At 33.8% G+C, this 16,817-nt stretch overlaps 1 protein-coding gene across 2 annotated transcripts in view; it reads left to right on the top strand.

The window, feature by feature from the left end:
• KLHL1 (kelch like family member 1) overlaps nucleotides 1-16,817 on the top strand; it is a 368,129-nt gene that overhangs the window by 191,520 nt on the left and 159,792 nt on the right. For both annotated transcript variants that reach the window (XM_039244388.1, XM_039244387.1), the window contains one exon: nucleotides 11,804-12,016. In XM_039244388.1, coding sequence (XP_039100319.1) covers nucleotides 11,804-12,016 — 213 coding nt within the window. The remainder of the gene's footprint in view (nucleotides 1-11,803; nucleotides 12,017-16,817) is intronic.

Below are 16,817 nucleotides of genomic sequence, written 5' to 3'. Positions count from 1 at the left end.
CGTTTAGCTGACAAACGTGGCATACCCATTGGTTATGTTCCCTTTTTCTATGTATGAGACTTGCTGGTGAGCATCTACATGGTTAACAAAATGATACAATTATATCTAAATCTCTTGTCCCCAGGGAGGAGATGAGAAGACCTGTTTTTTATGCCAGTCTAAGAGTTGTCATTGACCTTACCATACAACCAGGCCATTAGCCATAGCCCATGATTCAGTGAAACTAATGTGGCACATTGGCTGTGGTGGTCTGGATAGCCATCTGTACCCCATGAAGCTCTTCTCAATGTGCCACATGTCTCTCAAGTTAGATGGTAACCACACCTCATTCCATCTCAGTAAAACTTAATTGGAAAGAGCCATCAGAGAGAATCTCAGCATATAGTGAGCATATGACTCATAGTTGTGAATTAGCTTTACTACCAGAAATTCCAATCATGTCACAGATCTATAAAAAGGACTCAATTTGTCTGGTAGAGGAAGCTCAAAATTCTCCTCTAGTGAAGTAGAAATAGCACATATAGGGCAGGGTAAAACCTGGCCTGGCTGGAGTCTTGCATCTTCATGAGTTTGTCTCTCCAGAGTGCCCACCCACCTCTGAGGCGTTATCAACAGAGAAGCCACTGTCTCCATTGTCCCAATAGGGACTCAAGTATAGAGGCCTCCTGGTTCATGCATGGGCCTGGTTCTCTGATGGCTCATTAAGGATACTTAGTCTCACTAAGTTTAGTAAGATTGCATCTTTCATTTTAACAGCAGACTAAGTCTCAAAGTTTTCATGAGGCTATTAGATGAAGCCATCTGAAGGAGCTCTCCACACTTTTTCACTAAAGCCATAAGTCTAATTATTTACTGAGTTGCCAGAAGTCTGTGTGTGCCAGGCACTTGCCTTGAACTAACTTAGAGCTTCCTCTGATGCAACTCAGTGTGTGAGAGGTCCATCACCAAAGGACCATGAGCAATAGCCAGGAGCTGTTTTCCTACTTTTTTAGAGTCCCTTTTTTGGATTCCTCTCTTTGTAAAACTCCCCTGATTATTCAATCAAATACTAATCTAGATATTACCATGAAGGTACTTTGCAGATGGAATTGAGGTAACTAATTGAGTTTAATATAGAGTGATTATCTAGGATTATTCAAGCATAATGACAGGAGCAGATACATGCAGAAGAGGAAGCCAGAAGAGTCAGTCACAGAGATGTGGCAGAATAGGAAACAAAATACTTAAGGCAGAAGGGGAAGCAGGAGAGGTTTGAATTGGAGGGATTCAGCCTGCTTTTGTCGTATTTAAAGATGCAGAAAGGGGACATGCTCAGTAATGCAGGAAGCTGAGAAGGACCTTCTGGCAACAGCCAAGAAGGAAATGAGGATCTCTGTCCCATAACCACATAGAACTGAATTCTATGAATAAGTTTCAAAACAGATTCACTCTCAAAGACTGAAAGTCAAGGAGCCTTGGTGACATTTTAATTTTGGCTTTGAAATCGGCAATAGCACACCAGCTGAGTCACACCTTGGCTGGACTTCTAACCTATAGAATTGTGAGATCATAAAATTATAAATGGCTGTTTCCTTAAGCCACATTTGTGGTTGTTACAGGAGCAATATGAAACAAATATGTATATCTATCATTCTTTTTACTTTAAATAATCAGAAAAATGATTATTTAATAGGTTTATCAAATGTAAAAATGTATAGTTAGTTTTTTTTTTTAACAATTAATAGATAGTCACTCTATAAAAACAACTCTGGCATGGCAATGTATATAGCCTTTGTGAAGTATGAACACCTAACTTTTCATAGCAATACTTGCCTCTTTTTACTACATTTTATTTACAAAATATAATAATATTCTATGGACTTCAGCCCCAACTTTCATATGTAATGCATTTTAATACATACATATGTATGTAAACATATATGTTGCAAGGTAATGAATGACTATTTTATGTGTTGAGGGATAAATTAATGACATGCACTAAATTATTATTTGGCAAACTGGACGAAAATTTTTTATACATTTATATAACTACCAAAGGGATTATCCTCTTTATTCTAATTATTTTACATAAAATATTCTCTTTCATTAATTTCCATTATATAGTTTTCTTGGGAAGAATTTTTATAGCTTGTTTTCGATTTTTAGTTGATTTTTTGAAAATGATTACAATTTATGTCCGTTGTTTAAAAATTTTTATAGATGTTAAATATAAGATAATATACTACACTGTAATTTTAGACATTGGTTGAAAGCAGCTAGTAAATTAGTCCACCCCAGAAGGGAAATAGGCTAAATCCTTTTATTAAGCAATAAATGAATGCAAAATTATAATTAAAATTTTACATGCTTCTGTAGAGACCATTTAAACCTTAAGATGGCAAAATTATAATGCATTCTTTGTTCCAGAATGCTAATGCTGTTCTTAACTGCAAACTAATCAATGTGGTTATGTAAGCAACTTCCATACTTACTGTTTCCTTTTTTTCTACACATACTTTTTACCTCAACTGTCAGGCTATTTTAGATTATGCATATAACAGACTTTCCTGATGCATCATTTATGTTTACATGCAGAAGAACAAAAGATTATATAAATACAGGTTGACAAAACAATCCTTCTTTGGTTCTGAAAAAAAATTGTTTTCTGTTAAGATAAGGGTAAACTTTCTTTCAATTTTCTGTAAGCACAGAATGAGTACTAGCTGATAAAATACACATTTTTATGCACCAACGAAGATTCTTACAGCCAATTTTCTGCAAGATGTCCTTGCAGAAATACTATCTTATGTTAAAATTCTGTTTCTCTAGAAAAGTTGTAGAGGATCATTATTTTAATATTTTTATGGGGCATTGTAACTCCTTCAAGAAAAAGCCTATGTGAACAGGCATTCTGGACACTTTGCTACAGTGAAAAGAAACAGCTTTGAATTCATAGGTATGCTGTTGCCTCCAGATTTAATTGGCAATGTTACCATTTCTCCCATGGGCTGGCACAAATATGTGCCTCTCATAAAGACTGCACAGAGATTTTTCAGGTTCCTCCTTTCTTTTCCATCTGCTGCCCTTCTCAGTGATTTCTGTAAGACACCTAAAAGAAACTTGGCAAATACTGATGCAGAGCAATTTATGAAGGAAGCAGGGGAAGATAGTTTTGGGCTCTACCGAGAAGTAAATGTACCTAATATTAAGTTAGAAAAATTAATGCTACTACTCTGATAATTTATGCATGCATAATTACAGTATCACAGTTTGCAAAGTAATTAATATGTTTGTGAACAATTAGTTACTTTTCTGTTAAACCAGAAAATAAAAAAAATAAAAGGAAGTAGAACTGTTTAGCTGAATGGGGTATTGGTAGTGATGTTTATAAGTGATTTGTACATGCTCCCTTTTCCCTTCTCCTGCATATTAGTATATAATATGTATCACATATTTAAGTTTTTGAATAGTTTATCTCCAGTATCAAAAGTAGACCAAATTATTACAATGGTTAAAGAATCCCATGAAGATACTTGCATTTCATTTGCATAACATTGTAAAGTTTAAGAATTATTTCTTTCTAAGATCAATGTGCTCAAAAGCAAATCAGAAAAGATTTATAGATACATGTTGTTACAGAGCCCATTTTCAAGGTGAGGACATATCTTAAAATAATGAAATGCTTTACCTGAGAAATCCTAACTAGAGAATATTAAAAAGGGATGTTCTCTAATCCTTGTTGAATAATTGTTGCTTGTTCCACTATAATTTCCAGGTTATCTTACCTCTTTAACAATATTTTGTCAGAAAAGATTTCTAGTCATAGACTCATTATACTTTAAGGAACTTAAAATAACAAAACTATCTTTTGTCAATACAATAATCTTGAAAGATGACTATCAGGAATAATTTCTGATAATGGATACAAGTTTAGAATTTCTATAAAATGCTTCTATTTAACATTGATACTCTAATATTTGGGGGGTTACAACCAATTACATAAGCACACCTAATAGATGGAAAATAATTAGTAATGAAATTGCAAACATGCACTTTAGTTTGGCAAATTTAGATCTTGATAGTTTATCTGTAGCTAAGGAAAACTCAGAAGAACTGTTAAAGCTGTGGCCATTACTGTATACTGTTATTATTAAGAAAGAGTTTGATATATAATTTAAATACTTAAAGAATTCTATTCCATAGTCATTTACTAAGCACTGACAAAATTGGTAGGAAAAACACTTGTCTATTATGAACATTGACAACTCTTTGAATATTTCTTTTCCTTGTTTTATTTGAATAACACTAATTATAAACACATCTATACATATACATATATATATGATTGAAATTAGATTTTTATGCAATGATGCTTAATATTTGTTTACTTTGCCATTATTTGGAAAATGCCTTTGAGAAGGTTTAAAAACTTATATGTAAATAAAGAACACAAAGTCTATAAGAATATTTTCATTTTTGTTTTATTTATTATCATTTCTGAAGGAATAAAGAAAAGAATGGAGGTATTTCAAGGAAAATTTAGCAAAGATGGTATCTTCTGCTCTAGCGTCACTTCCTGGTTTGAAGATTAGGATCTTTTAGAAAGATTAACAATGACAATTCTATGGCCTTTAAAAGTCATAATATAAGAGAGAAAAATAAAATCCTCAACATTTGAAAAGCTGATCAATAGACTAAACAATAGATTTGCTTTGGAATTAATGTAAGAATATTATAAGAAGGCAGATTTTACTTCCATATGAGGGCAGTTTTCTGCCAGAGCTATTCGGCAATGATATGGGTTTTCTTATAGGATACTGGGTTTCCAATCACTGAAAATCTTCACTGGGTGAACAGTGGACAGACCAGTATATAGAGTATATATTAAACTAAGTAGCTTCAAAGATTGTTTCCAATTTGAGATTATGTGAGGTCACAGAAAGTCCCAATGCTAGAGGCACCAAGGTGGCTCAGTTGGTTAAGTGTCCAAGTTTGGCTCAGGTCATGATCTCACTTGTGGGTTTGAGGGCCATGTCAGGCTCTGTGCTGACGGCTAGGAGCCTCAAGCTTACTTCAGATTCTCTGCCTCCCTCTCTCTGCCCCTCTTCTGCTCATATTCTGTCTCTTTCAAAAATAAACAGTATTAAAAAAAAAAGTAATTCCCCATGCTAGATGATGATATGAGAATTAGATCACATGACAGCAACATGTCCTTAGAGCTCTGTGAATCTGTGATTCTATGAGAAATATTTCCTTGTCTTAAGAATTGCTATTCTTGGGGAGCCTGGGTGGCTCAGTCAGTTAGGGGTCCGGCTTCCGCTCAGGTCATGATCTCACGGTTTGTGGGTTCGAGCCCTGCGTCGGGCTCTGATAGTGGTGATAGCTAGCTCAGTGCCTGGTGCCTGTCTTAGGATTTTGTGTCTCCCTCTCTTTCTGTCCCTCTCCTGCTCAGGCTGTCTCTCTCTCTCTCTCAAAAATAAATTAAAAAAAAACAAAACATAAAAAAGAGAATTGCTATTCTAGAGAGAAAAGGTGTGTTTATCTCCTAACTCAAGCTCCTTCTTGACCTAATTTACTTCACTTTCATTTTCATAGCTTTGACTCCATTAAGTCCCCCATTTTTTCTCTTGTCATAAAATACTTTATAATATCATATTTTGTTTCTCATTAGAAACTGCATTCCCTAGGAGCCAGAACATTTCTGTTTTAGTCTCAGTAAAGAAAATAGGGAAGATAAAGAAATGTGAATGTGGGCAATATAGCTAACAGTAGGAGGCTGAGGTGAAGCGTAGGCACAGATATAGACTAGTAATGGCTGATTATTACATAACACTTGCTAAGTATCAGATACTTCTCTAAGAGAAGTAAACATAGTTTAATCCTGACCTTTAATCTTCACAACAGTGCTTTACGGTGGATACCATTTTTATCCCATTTACACACAAAGAATCCAACTTTTTCATCACACAACCAGTGGATAGCAGGGCTGGGATCTAAATCCTAACCAGCTTTCCAAGTCAGTAGTAATATGTGACTTTCCATAATTATCCATGCCACATCATGGAATTCAGATATATCAAGAAAGAGGTGGAAACAATGTTCAGGTGAGCATTTAAGAATCAAGGTGCACACATGTTGCATAGATGAAAGTAAAACAGGAAATCTAAACTAGAAGAACAAAGCAGCAGCAGAAGGAGAACTTAGCCAAAGGATAGATAGCCCAGATAATATAATAGGACAAGAAACTGAGTTCCTTAGTCCCAGGCTTATTGTGACTAATGGTATGACTGTGTATGAGCCTCTCCAGCCTCAACATTCTCATCTGTAAAATAACAATGTGTTATTTTATCTCAATGAGTCTCAATTCCCTTTGAACTCTAATGTAGTATTTAAAAGTATCAGATACAGGGATTTTGACATTTTATTTAAAATTTAATTTGATTTTAAAAATTCTTTAATTATAAAAATTAAAAATTCAGGCAAGCCAAGTAATCAAAAGTCAAGGTTTTAACTTGAAAGGTTTGGTCTTGACACCAGTATATCAGTATAGGAACTTCAAGGTAGCTAATGCAAGAAGCCCTTGATAACTTGAAGAGAATACTTCTAGAGGCAATAGAAAGAGAGGGACAGAGGGAGATTGGAAGAGAGAGAGAGAGAGAGAGAGAGAGAGAGAGAGAACAAGAAAGAGAGAGAAAGATCCAGATCCTGATAGTAGAATACTTTTTCTTGACCCTGTCAATCCTTTAGATCATTGGAAACCTAATATTTCTTAAAGACATCATTCTATAAAATAAAGAGCCTAGAAATTATACTTTGAAAGATTGGAAATAATTATCATACTTTCTTAGGTTTATGTAAGGGTTTTTAACATAACTATTTTTTCACTTTCTCTTACGATACTTATTATTTTTCTAGGACTGCCGTAATAAAATATTGAAAGCTGGGTAGCCTAAAACAACAGAATTTATTCTCTTCTAGTTATAGACTAAAAGTCTGAAATCAAGAGATCAGCAGAGCAATGCTCTGAAGGTTTTAGGGAAAAATTCCCTTTTGTCTTTTCCAACTTCTGGTGATTCCTAGCAATCCTTTGGATTCCTTGGCTAGTGGCAGCATGATTTTTATCTCCACCTTCACATGGCCTTCTTCCCTCTGGATCATCTCTGTCTTCATGAGGATGTTTTCACTGTATGTCTATTTCTGTCTCTTAGCACATCAGTAATTGGATTAAGACCCACTCTAATCCAGTATGACTTTATGTTAGCTTAACAAATTATGTCTGCAATGCCCGTATTTCCAAACCTCACATGAGGTTTCAAGTTGATATGAAGTCTTACTCAATCTGGTGGTGTATGATGTAATTCCTGCTTCAATTCAGAATTTAGACCAAACATTTACAATTTCATTTCTATATAATAGGCCTCAGCCAGAGAATGTACCCAATTCTCACGCTCACCTTTCAGTTTTTCATTTATTTGATAGCATGAGTCTCCTAAGAATTTGTCTTTGTAACCAATAACATTTGAGATGGATCATGAATTCCATAGGCTCTGGTGATTTGGAACCAAGCCAGAGATTCCATGGTGGTCTGGCAAAGGATTATCCATCAGAACATAATGCTTAAAAGAGTGACTCGGAGGTTCTTCTAAGTGGGGTGCCTGGGTGGCTCAGTCAGTTTAGTATCCAACTCTTGATTTCAGCTGAGGTTATCCCAGGGTTGTGGGATCAGATCCATATCAGGCTCTGCACTGAGCACCAGGCATAGAGCCTACTTAAGATTCTCTTTCTCCCCCTGCTCCTCTCCCATGGCTGTGCTCTTCTCTCTCTCTAAAAAAAATTAAAAATTAAAAAAATCAATACCTATAAAAAAAAAAGTTCTTTTAACTGACCTTTGGTCACAAAGTGCAAGACAGTAAAACAGGTTTTAATTCAGTAGACATGCATACCAGAGTGGTTTCTTTGAGTTATCCATAATAGTGTACAATGTATTTAGTGTGCTACACATTCTTAATAGCTATTAATGAAGTAAGCAATGGTAAGGTTTATGTTAAAGTTATTTGAACACTAATATGATATTTTATTACAATGTAATACTCATATTTTTAACTAAATCAATAACTAAAATATGATAATTGAATGAAATTACTTATGTTCTTTTTGACTTAATTGTTAGCTAACTTTTAACATGATGTAGAAACAGTAATGTCTACTGGAACTTCAGATTAACTACTACTTATTTATATATTACTAATAATAAGATAAGATCTTATGTAAGATGTTATATAGTAATATAATTAAGGGAGAATTAAAATTAATATTGAAAATATTTATGTCAAATTTACAAAATAATTAAATAACAGTGGTCAGAAAATAAAACAGAATAAAAATTCTGTTCAGAGTAAATCAAAATTGTAACTTTTCTAGCTAGCCAAATTATTGTAAAAATTGTGAAGTAAGAAAAGTAGATAACTTGTTGTAATTAATAAAGATTATATGTGTCTAATGTAGTGGCAACTTAAATTGGTGCTAAAATCATCCTTTATATAAATATTTCAATCTATGTATAAAAGATATGTGTATATATATTCCTATGTAATGGAGAGACTGTCAAAATTTTAGAATAAATTTATTCCATTATATGATCTAAATTACCCTTTCAGTATTATTTCTCATTCATTCTCAATCAAATTGACATGCCAAATATGGCACTTTAAACCATATTACCTGCTATTATGTCTTTGTTTATATGCTTTCCCCTAGTTGTAATACTGTATCTTTCCATTTTCCATTTTCTAGTTTATGCTTCTACTTGTATTCTAGGCCCATTTGAGAAACCTGCCTGACAAGTCATTTTCTAAGCACTGCACATTTTATAGGTGTTCCATGTGTGGTAAGCTTTTTGATGCAAATCATTTTGTTCTCTTCACTACAATTATCCAGCACCATATGTTAGATGTTCAATAAATCTATATAGAATGAATTATTGAATATATTTAAAGTAAAGTTATTGTACAAAAGGTAAACAGGCCCAAGAATTTTGATGACTCTCACTACTTGATCTTCTCAGATGAGGAGTTAACTAAGGTACACAAGCAGTGTAAGGAAACTAGTGTAAATTTTTTTCTTATTCTTTTTTAATGAATAGAGTATAATGAATTTAAAACAATTTCCAGAAGCTAGATTCCAAAAAACAGGAAAATATTGGGCAGGGTATCATGAAAAGAGAACTTGATGGAGAAAAAAAAAAAGAGCAAAGAGAACTTTAGAAACTTAAAATGTATAAAGAAAAAATAGTAAACAGCATAATATACAGTGTGACAGATCCAATAATATCTGCTACTAGCTCTTAATGTCCAGTTTATTTACTGCAGTTTTTACAAACAACATGGCTTATTGCCAAAAATGTAGTCTGACTTGCAAAGATATAAAATTATAAGAATATTCTAAATCAGTTGCAGGAATAAAAGAAAAAATATCTGCTATAGTGTTGTTAAATGACACCTATTGGAGTATCTGAAAAAAAATCAAAGTATAAAAGGCTATAGCCTTCCCATCAGATAGATTTCATTTTAACTCTATCTTTTCTAAAAGCCAAATAAAAAGAGAAATATTTTCAATTTCATAATTTACAACATCCATAATAAAAGCAAACCGATTTACTCAGGAGAAGTGTAATTATTCCTGCTACCAAAACCTGCAAGAAATTTCTCCCAAGGGTCATCATAAAGAGGCCACTGTAAAATATAACAAAATATGCCTTAAACAATGTTTTTGATAGACACTGCTAAGAGTTTCATAGAACTGCTTTTTTACAGTACCCTTTACTGCATACTGAAGGTTTAGCTATATAATTCTGTGTGTAGTTTAATAGAGGCATAGATTTTTCAGTAACTGGAAAAATAGAGGGACAAAAAAATCTTTCAAAGATTTCAAAAACATCTTGATCTTAGTTTTTATCAAGTTTTTTAGGAATTAAGGCTAATTCAGTAAATAGGTACTGGACATCTATAATTTACATAGTACTATATTAGGCATAGAGGAAACACAGGGGACAAAATTTTCCAGGAAATCAGCTATTCTGTGATTCCAATTAAATATACATAAATATGATAAATGACTTGAATGAAAGTAAAAGTTGACATTCTTTTGTGACAGCTGAAGGCATTTCAAGCCATAGGTTCAGTTCCAAGGATAAGGTGGGTTAGGTTTGTCTTAGAAAATAGGTTTGGATCTGCTCTGACATTAATGGGCGCTTGCTGAATTGCCTACCCAGCTGTAGCAGTCATAATGCCTTTTTGGGAAGAGATCTAGTCCCATCTCTTTTAAATTTTTTCCTAAAATAGGCATGTGTTCAGATTTCCCCCAAACCTGTGGCTTTAAAACTATGATTTGAGAATCCTTAGTTATATCTTGTTAGAGTTGAGACATGGAGGAAGTGGAACAGAAGAGGCAGCCGGTCAGATCTCTGTCTTCTCTAACCATATATCAGTCCCTAAGGGCTCTCTGTTAAAATATAAAGTTTTTGACAAGTTGTTTAAAAATGTGTTTGAAAAAAAACTGCACTGTTCTGTACAGTGATTTTATTGTTGTCTACAAAGATCATCAACACATCTATCCAATAAATACATACTGCTCACCTGCTATGTTCCAGGATATAGATATACAAGGTTAATTATCAAGATGTTTGTCTCAAGGAGCTTACTACAGTTTGTGATGAGACCCTCTAAGTGCACTAAAAATTAGGCCGCAGTTTGGAAATTGCTGTTTCAGATATAAATACCATGCAGTGCACAGGCATGATGGATGGGGCAGCCAGATCAAATGCGAATGGATGGAGAGTTTGTGAAGCCCATAGATAGCAAGTAGCTTTTGAATTGAAACTTGAAAATGACAGAAATTAGGAATACAAGGTGGATAGAAGTCATTATAAGGCTCTGGAGGGAGGGAGGGAGGACATGTCAATCAGGATGGAAAACTGAAAGAAGAGTAAGTAATTTTTGTGACTGGAACACAAATAAGGTGAAGCGATGTAGTCTTAGAATCAGAGAGGTCAGACCATAAAGAATTAGTGTGCTTAACCCAGAAGTTTGAACCAGAAAGCAAAAGTAGACCAAATAAAACCAAGCAAAAGCTTTAGAGTAAAGGCATACCATTTGTTTTAGATACATTCTATCATTATTATAGGGGATACAGTTAAAAAGCTAAAAATGGAGTCAGGCAGAATAATTAGAAGGTTATGGCAGCAATCTGTAATAAAATAAATGGGGATCTAAATTAAGCCAAAGAAATTGTCGTGAGAGGAGAGAGAAATGAGAGATAATAAAAGGGTGGAACATATGTGCTTTTGTGATTTCTCTGGCCTATTTATCCTTTTTTTTTTTTCCACTTCTAAGTAAACAATGATGCATCTTATAGTGTCACTTACTCTCTATGTAATTTCATTCCTACTTTCTGATTCACGTATATGTAGTCAAGCTTTAAGAAATTCAAAATGCTATTCTCTTCATTATTCCCCAAATCTTACATAGCAGGTCCACTTGAAACTTGAACATTTAATCACTTAGTACTTTCTGCCTGTGTAACAAAGCTCAACATTATAATCCTCCTGTTATTACAAGATCTGTGCTCTCTCTGATACATTTACACTTCAATTACAATTACAATGCTTTCATTTTAACAGCTTCTAGTTTCTGAAGGATTAAGTCTCAAGGATTATGTTATAATGAGAACAAAGGTTATTGACGACTTTTCTCATTTCCTTCTGAGATGCTTTGCTAGCTAAATCAAAGTGAAGCCAAATTTATGCCAAGATGTTTTCTCCCTGCAGGAAAACATAATGGAAGTTATGAGAAATCAAGAGTTCCTACTGCTCCCAGCTGAGGAGCTCCACAAACTTCTGGCCAGTGATGATGTCAATGTCCCTGATGAAGAAACCATCTTCCATGCATTAATGATGTGGGTCAAGTATGACATGCAGAGGAGATGCAATGACTTGAGTATGCTTCTTGCCTTTATAAGACTGCCACTGCTTCCCCCACAGGTAATTGCATGCGATGCTGTATTAATGGCTACTATATACTGAAAACTCCTATGTTAAAAGTCACATCAAATATACATAAAGTAATAATAACTTAAAATAGAAAATAATACCCATAAAGCATTTGGTAAAATAGTCATGTTCAATTAATATGTATTATGGAAAATGCATATACACACAAACACACACTTGATGGCAGAAAGTCCAACCATTTCCCACAGTAAGTTTAATTTCCCTCCGTTACCATTTTCATACAACTGTTCAATTATTTAAGAAAAAACCAACATCACAACCCATTTATTATTATTCCACATGATTTTGTTTTTACTTTTAACCAAATACTCTTTTTAGGAAAATTTGGTGATGGAAAATGATGGTGATATGACTGAATCCCATCTCTGCCTCATATTTATTCATGTTCATATAACTATGAAAATGTCACTTAATTTCTCTAGTATTTGATTATTTTATCTATAGAATAAAATTGTGCTACCACACAAAAGTTTTGAGAGGATCAAATTAGATAATACACATAAAGTACTTAATCTAAATACAGTATCTAGAAGATTTTTAAATCTTTGCAATTAATTCCCTATTATGAAGATCTATCTATCTGTCATCTATCTGTCTATCTATCTATCTTCTATCTAGTTTATTTATTTATCCTAAGTTGCAATAATATGATCATTCTCTGGTGAAAATACATCCTTGAAGTAGATTTTAAGGCTCAATATGCTAAACCTCTATAAATCGATAAGACATATATTGAAGAGGTGCATACTTATGAAGTAACAGCATTTGGCAGTTGGGCTAATGGAATCTTTAGTAATTGGAGCCAAGGAGAATCCATACACCAAGTGAACCAATGGCCTCATTTTATTGGTGAGTTATGTAGGACACAGGTGAAATGATATGAATGAGTTTATTCAGTTTGTAAGGAGAATAGTAACTATTTTTCTCTGATTTGGAGACTTGTGCTTTAAACTAATTTGTAATGTTGCAAAATTATCTCTGTGCAGCAATGTTAACCTGGGGTTTCTGGCTTCAGGCTATCCAAAAGTAAGCTTGAAGGTAGCTCTTACCTCCTCAATGTTAGATAAAACTGTGTGTGTATACATTTTTTTTTCCTGGTATCTGTGGGGGGCCTTAACATTCACCTGACCCTTCTTTTGGATCCATAAAACCATCAACACTTTCATTAGTACATATATTACTAAGAATGTAATATAGGGAATAGGGCGCTGGGAAAGAATGACAGGCCAAGTGTAACATGCTAATAAGTGAAGTGAGAGGTACGGTCGTATATTTAGATTGGAGAGAAGAAAACAACAGCACTATGCCACAACTAGGATAAGAAATGAAACTTTATACAGTAATAATTGTTTTTCAACTGGCTGCTGAAACAGATGAAACACAGAGTAAAAGAATTTATGGAAATCCTGCCTAAGCAAATTGTAGAAGATTATCTTAATACCAGGATTTTTAAAAGGGAGGCAAATGCATTCAGATAACTAAACAAAGAATAAATCGTGAAGCGAAGCACTGGATTTTTCTGAGTCTTCCATCCTAGGTTCTGATGCCAGATATTCTTAGAGCCTGGGAATCTTCTCTCAGAACAGAAATGGTCAGTGATCACTTTAGCCAACGATAGATAGATAGCCGTTTGTTGCGGACGAAATGACACAAAGACAAGACACACAAAAGACAGACAAAGACACAACTCCAGCCGGAGGGAGAAAACTCTCCACAAGCCCCCTTGCGGTTTATTTTTATACCCCGGTAGCTGGATACATACTGAAATCTACAAAATGCATTCTTTTACCAAATAAGGACAAAGAGCCAAGCACATTCCAAGGACGGGGGTGGGGGGAGCAAAGGGAGGAAGCGACCACAGCATGTTTACTAAGAGCTCTGCCCACAATTCCAGCCTCCTCCTTATTTCTAAGGAGGGCACGTTCCCTCGTATGCGAGCAAATCATTAACCTTGGATATTGTGTGCAGGCCTCTTGGCAGAACATCCTGTTTGCAGGCATGATCTGCCCAAGCAGAGAGTCCTGTTTGCAGGCACATCCCCGCTTCCCTAACCACTCTTTCTCGTGGACACTTTCGGGCTCCCACACCGTTAACCAATGATAGATGCTGTGGTAATTGGTACCTTTGTCCCTGCCCACCCAGTGCAACTGTTAGTTGAAATATGGGGAGCTTTGAGTAAACCAGTGGTCAAAAATCATTTTAAATAGTAAAATTGAATTACAACAACAACAACAACAACAAACCACACATAAATACCAGAACACATTACAGAGGAGGGTAAGAATGTGACTAGGGCTCAATCTTTTCATGATATGTCTTTTCTTCACACTCTCTCCCCCCAATTTTCTGTTACCAAAAATGGGAGATGCTTTTACCTATGTATCTGTCTATACTATTCCATCAGAATAGACATGGACATTTTATTGGCTTATTTGTTCCTAAGGTTACACATTACAATTAGTGGTTTAATTCTTATTGTTTCAGCTGATTCATTTTACTAAGCAACACTATTAACATTATAAAATTATATATATATAATATATAACTGATATATATACATATATAGGTATAACTTTCGAGTAAAAGAGTTTTAAGTGTACTCTTATTACAGTGTCTAATAGGCATAAGTATAGCATATATCTATTCTCTAGTCCTCATTTCTCATTACGACCATTCCAAACATAACTTTGTATGTAATTTCAAACTAGGTATGCAAGAAGAAAGAGTAACACACCTTTTCTTTCCATAAAATGTTTTTGGAGTAGGAGGAGCTATCACTTCTTAACTAATATTACTGAATTACATGTCATTGTAAGAATTTTCCATATACTTCTAACCTTAAATATACAACTGTAAGGTAGATACTATTAATTATATTGTACAGATGGAAAACGGGTTCAAAGAGGTTAACTGACTCAAAGGTCATAGAGCTAATGGAAAATCGAGACTTCTTGCAACTCTGAGCTGTGAAGTATTTCTACTCTGAGTGTATGTTGCTTCCTTGTTTGCTTTCAAAAATGGAAGACCAATAAAAAAATGGCCTGAAGACAGCAGTTTTGAAGCTTCCTATAAAAAGACTGGTGATTGAAGAATAGCAGGGGAATAGGAAATAATGTGCTTTCATTTCTTTCTTTAGTTACCAAACATAATTTACTTTATCTCATTTAATTTCTACATTATCCCATGTAGCAGATATTATTACCATTTGACAAATGAAGAAATTGAGAATGAGCATGATACCGATCTTTCTACAGAGTTGTCAAGCTCAGACTGTGCTCTGGATGTATCTGATACTAATGGGGTTCTTACTCCACTGAGGGGAAATGAGTGCAGTATTTACTTTTTTACTTGGCTTCATATTTAACTCAATGTCCAACAGAGTTTTAAAAAAAAGAGTTTAATCAAATCTAGGATTTTCTATCCTTTGACATGAAATTTCAAAGCAACTAAGCATCTTAGCGTCTTTAAGAAAAGCTATTATGATGATCAGGAAACAATTTTTCTTGATTTTGGAGCCATTAAATATATGTTTTACCCCTACTGTGTATTGCTTATATACCAACACTCTCCTCTCTTCCCTCCTCCCTCTCTCTAGTATCTTTAATATTTATATTAATATTTAATATATACCTATATGATAACATATACATATGTTTACTATATACATAATTTATATAAATATAAATTATACAAGTATATAAAATTATATAGTTATATAAAATGCAATGTTATATTTTAAAGTACTACCAATTTTTAAAAGAGGGAAAATCTACATTTTTCAAGTGAGGTAAGGATTTATTTTCAAAGGGAAAGAGTTCATGGACTAATTTTGGAAGGAGACCTGAGTGAAGAATCTGTAAGATAATTCTTTGATGTAAATGACACATTTCTGGTCAGTAAGAGAACAGTGCTCAGTTGGGGGCTGCATATAATATTGTCAAGCAAAACATAACAAGTACTGACCAAGGAAAGAGTAGGAAAAGATGAGATTTAGAGATGTTTAAAACAAGGAAGGAAGGAAGGAAGGAAGGAAGGAAGGAAGGAAGGAAGGAAGAAAGAAAGAAAAAGAAATAAAGAAAGAAAGAAAGAAAGAAAGAAAGAAAGAAAGAAAGAAAGAAAAAAAATATATACTTTGGGGATAAAGTTAAACTGAATAACTAAGTACTTTTTCAGCCTTGAGTTTCTAGTTTCTCTTTAGTAAGTGTATGGAAAAATTTCTAGAGCCTAAACAAAAGGTAAAAATACAGACATTGAGAGAGACTTCATCAACAAAGAAAATATGTTAAAAGACTAATGGCTGTCAAAGAATAAATCTAGATTATTATTACAGTAATAGTCTTCTCTTATAGTTGTGAGCCAATTGATCAAACTGAGTTAGGTGGATTTTAAGTTAATTATTTATCACAATCTGCATTCTCATAGTTTTTTTTTTTTATTATTACTAGACCCATCATGTGTATCTGTGTTTAGTTATTTCTTAAGTTCACAAGAGAAAATCTATTCTGATATTCTATTTTATTTATAAATTAATGTATGTTATTATAGAGTATATATTATGTTAATTTGGTGTACAAAAATATAATGAAGTGTGTTCGGTATGCATTTTAGTTAGACACCACTAGCTTCAGAAGAGAATTGGAGAAGAGACATAAAAAGACTCAGAAGTGAAATGTTCATTTTATCCATTTTATCTTGTATTGAAATATAATAGTTAATACTGCAATAAATCCAGTTGGCTTTGCTATAGATAGGAACTGAGGAAAAGGCCAAA

Source organism: Hyaena hyaena, unplaced genomic scaffold, assembly GCF_003009895.1.
Source record: "Hyaena hyaena isolate Hyena2069 unplaced genomic scaffold, ASM300989v1 scaffold_239, whole genome shotgun sequence".
In the NCBI taxonomy this organism is placed as follows: domain Eukaryota; kingdom Metazoa; phylum Chordata; class Mammalia; order Carnivora; family Hyaenidae; genus Hyaena; species Hyaena hyaena.
The sequence above is the reverse complement of the archived record's forward strand: the minus strand, read 5'-3'. Positions and strand labels throughout refer to the sequence as shown.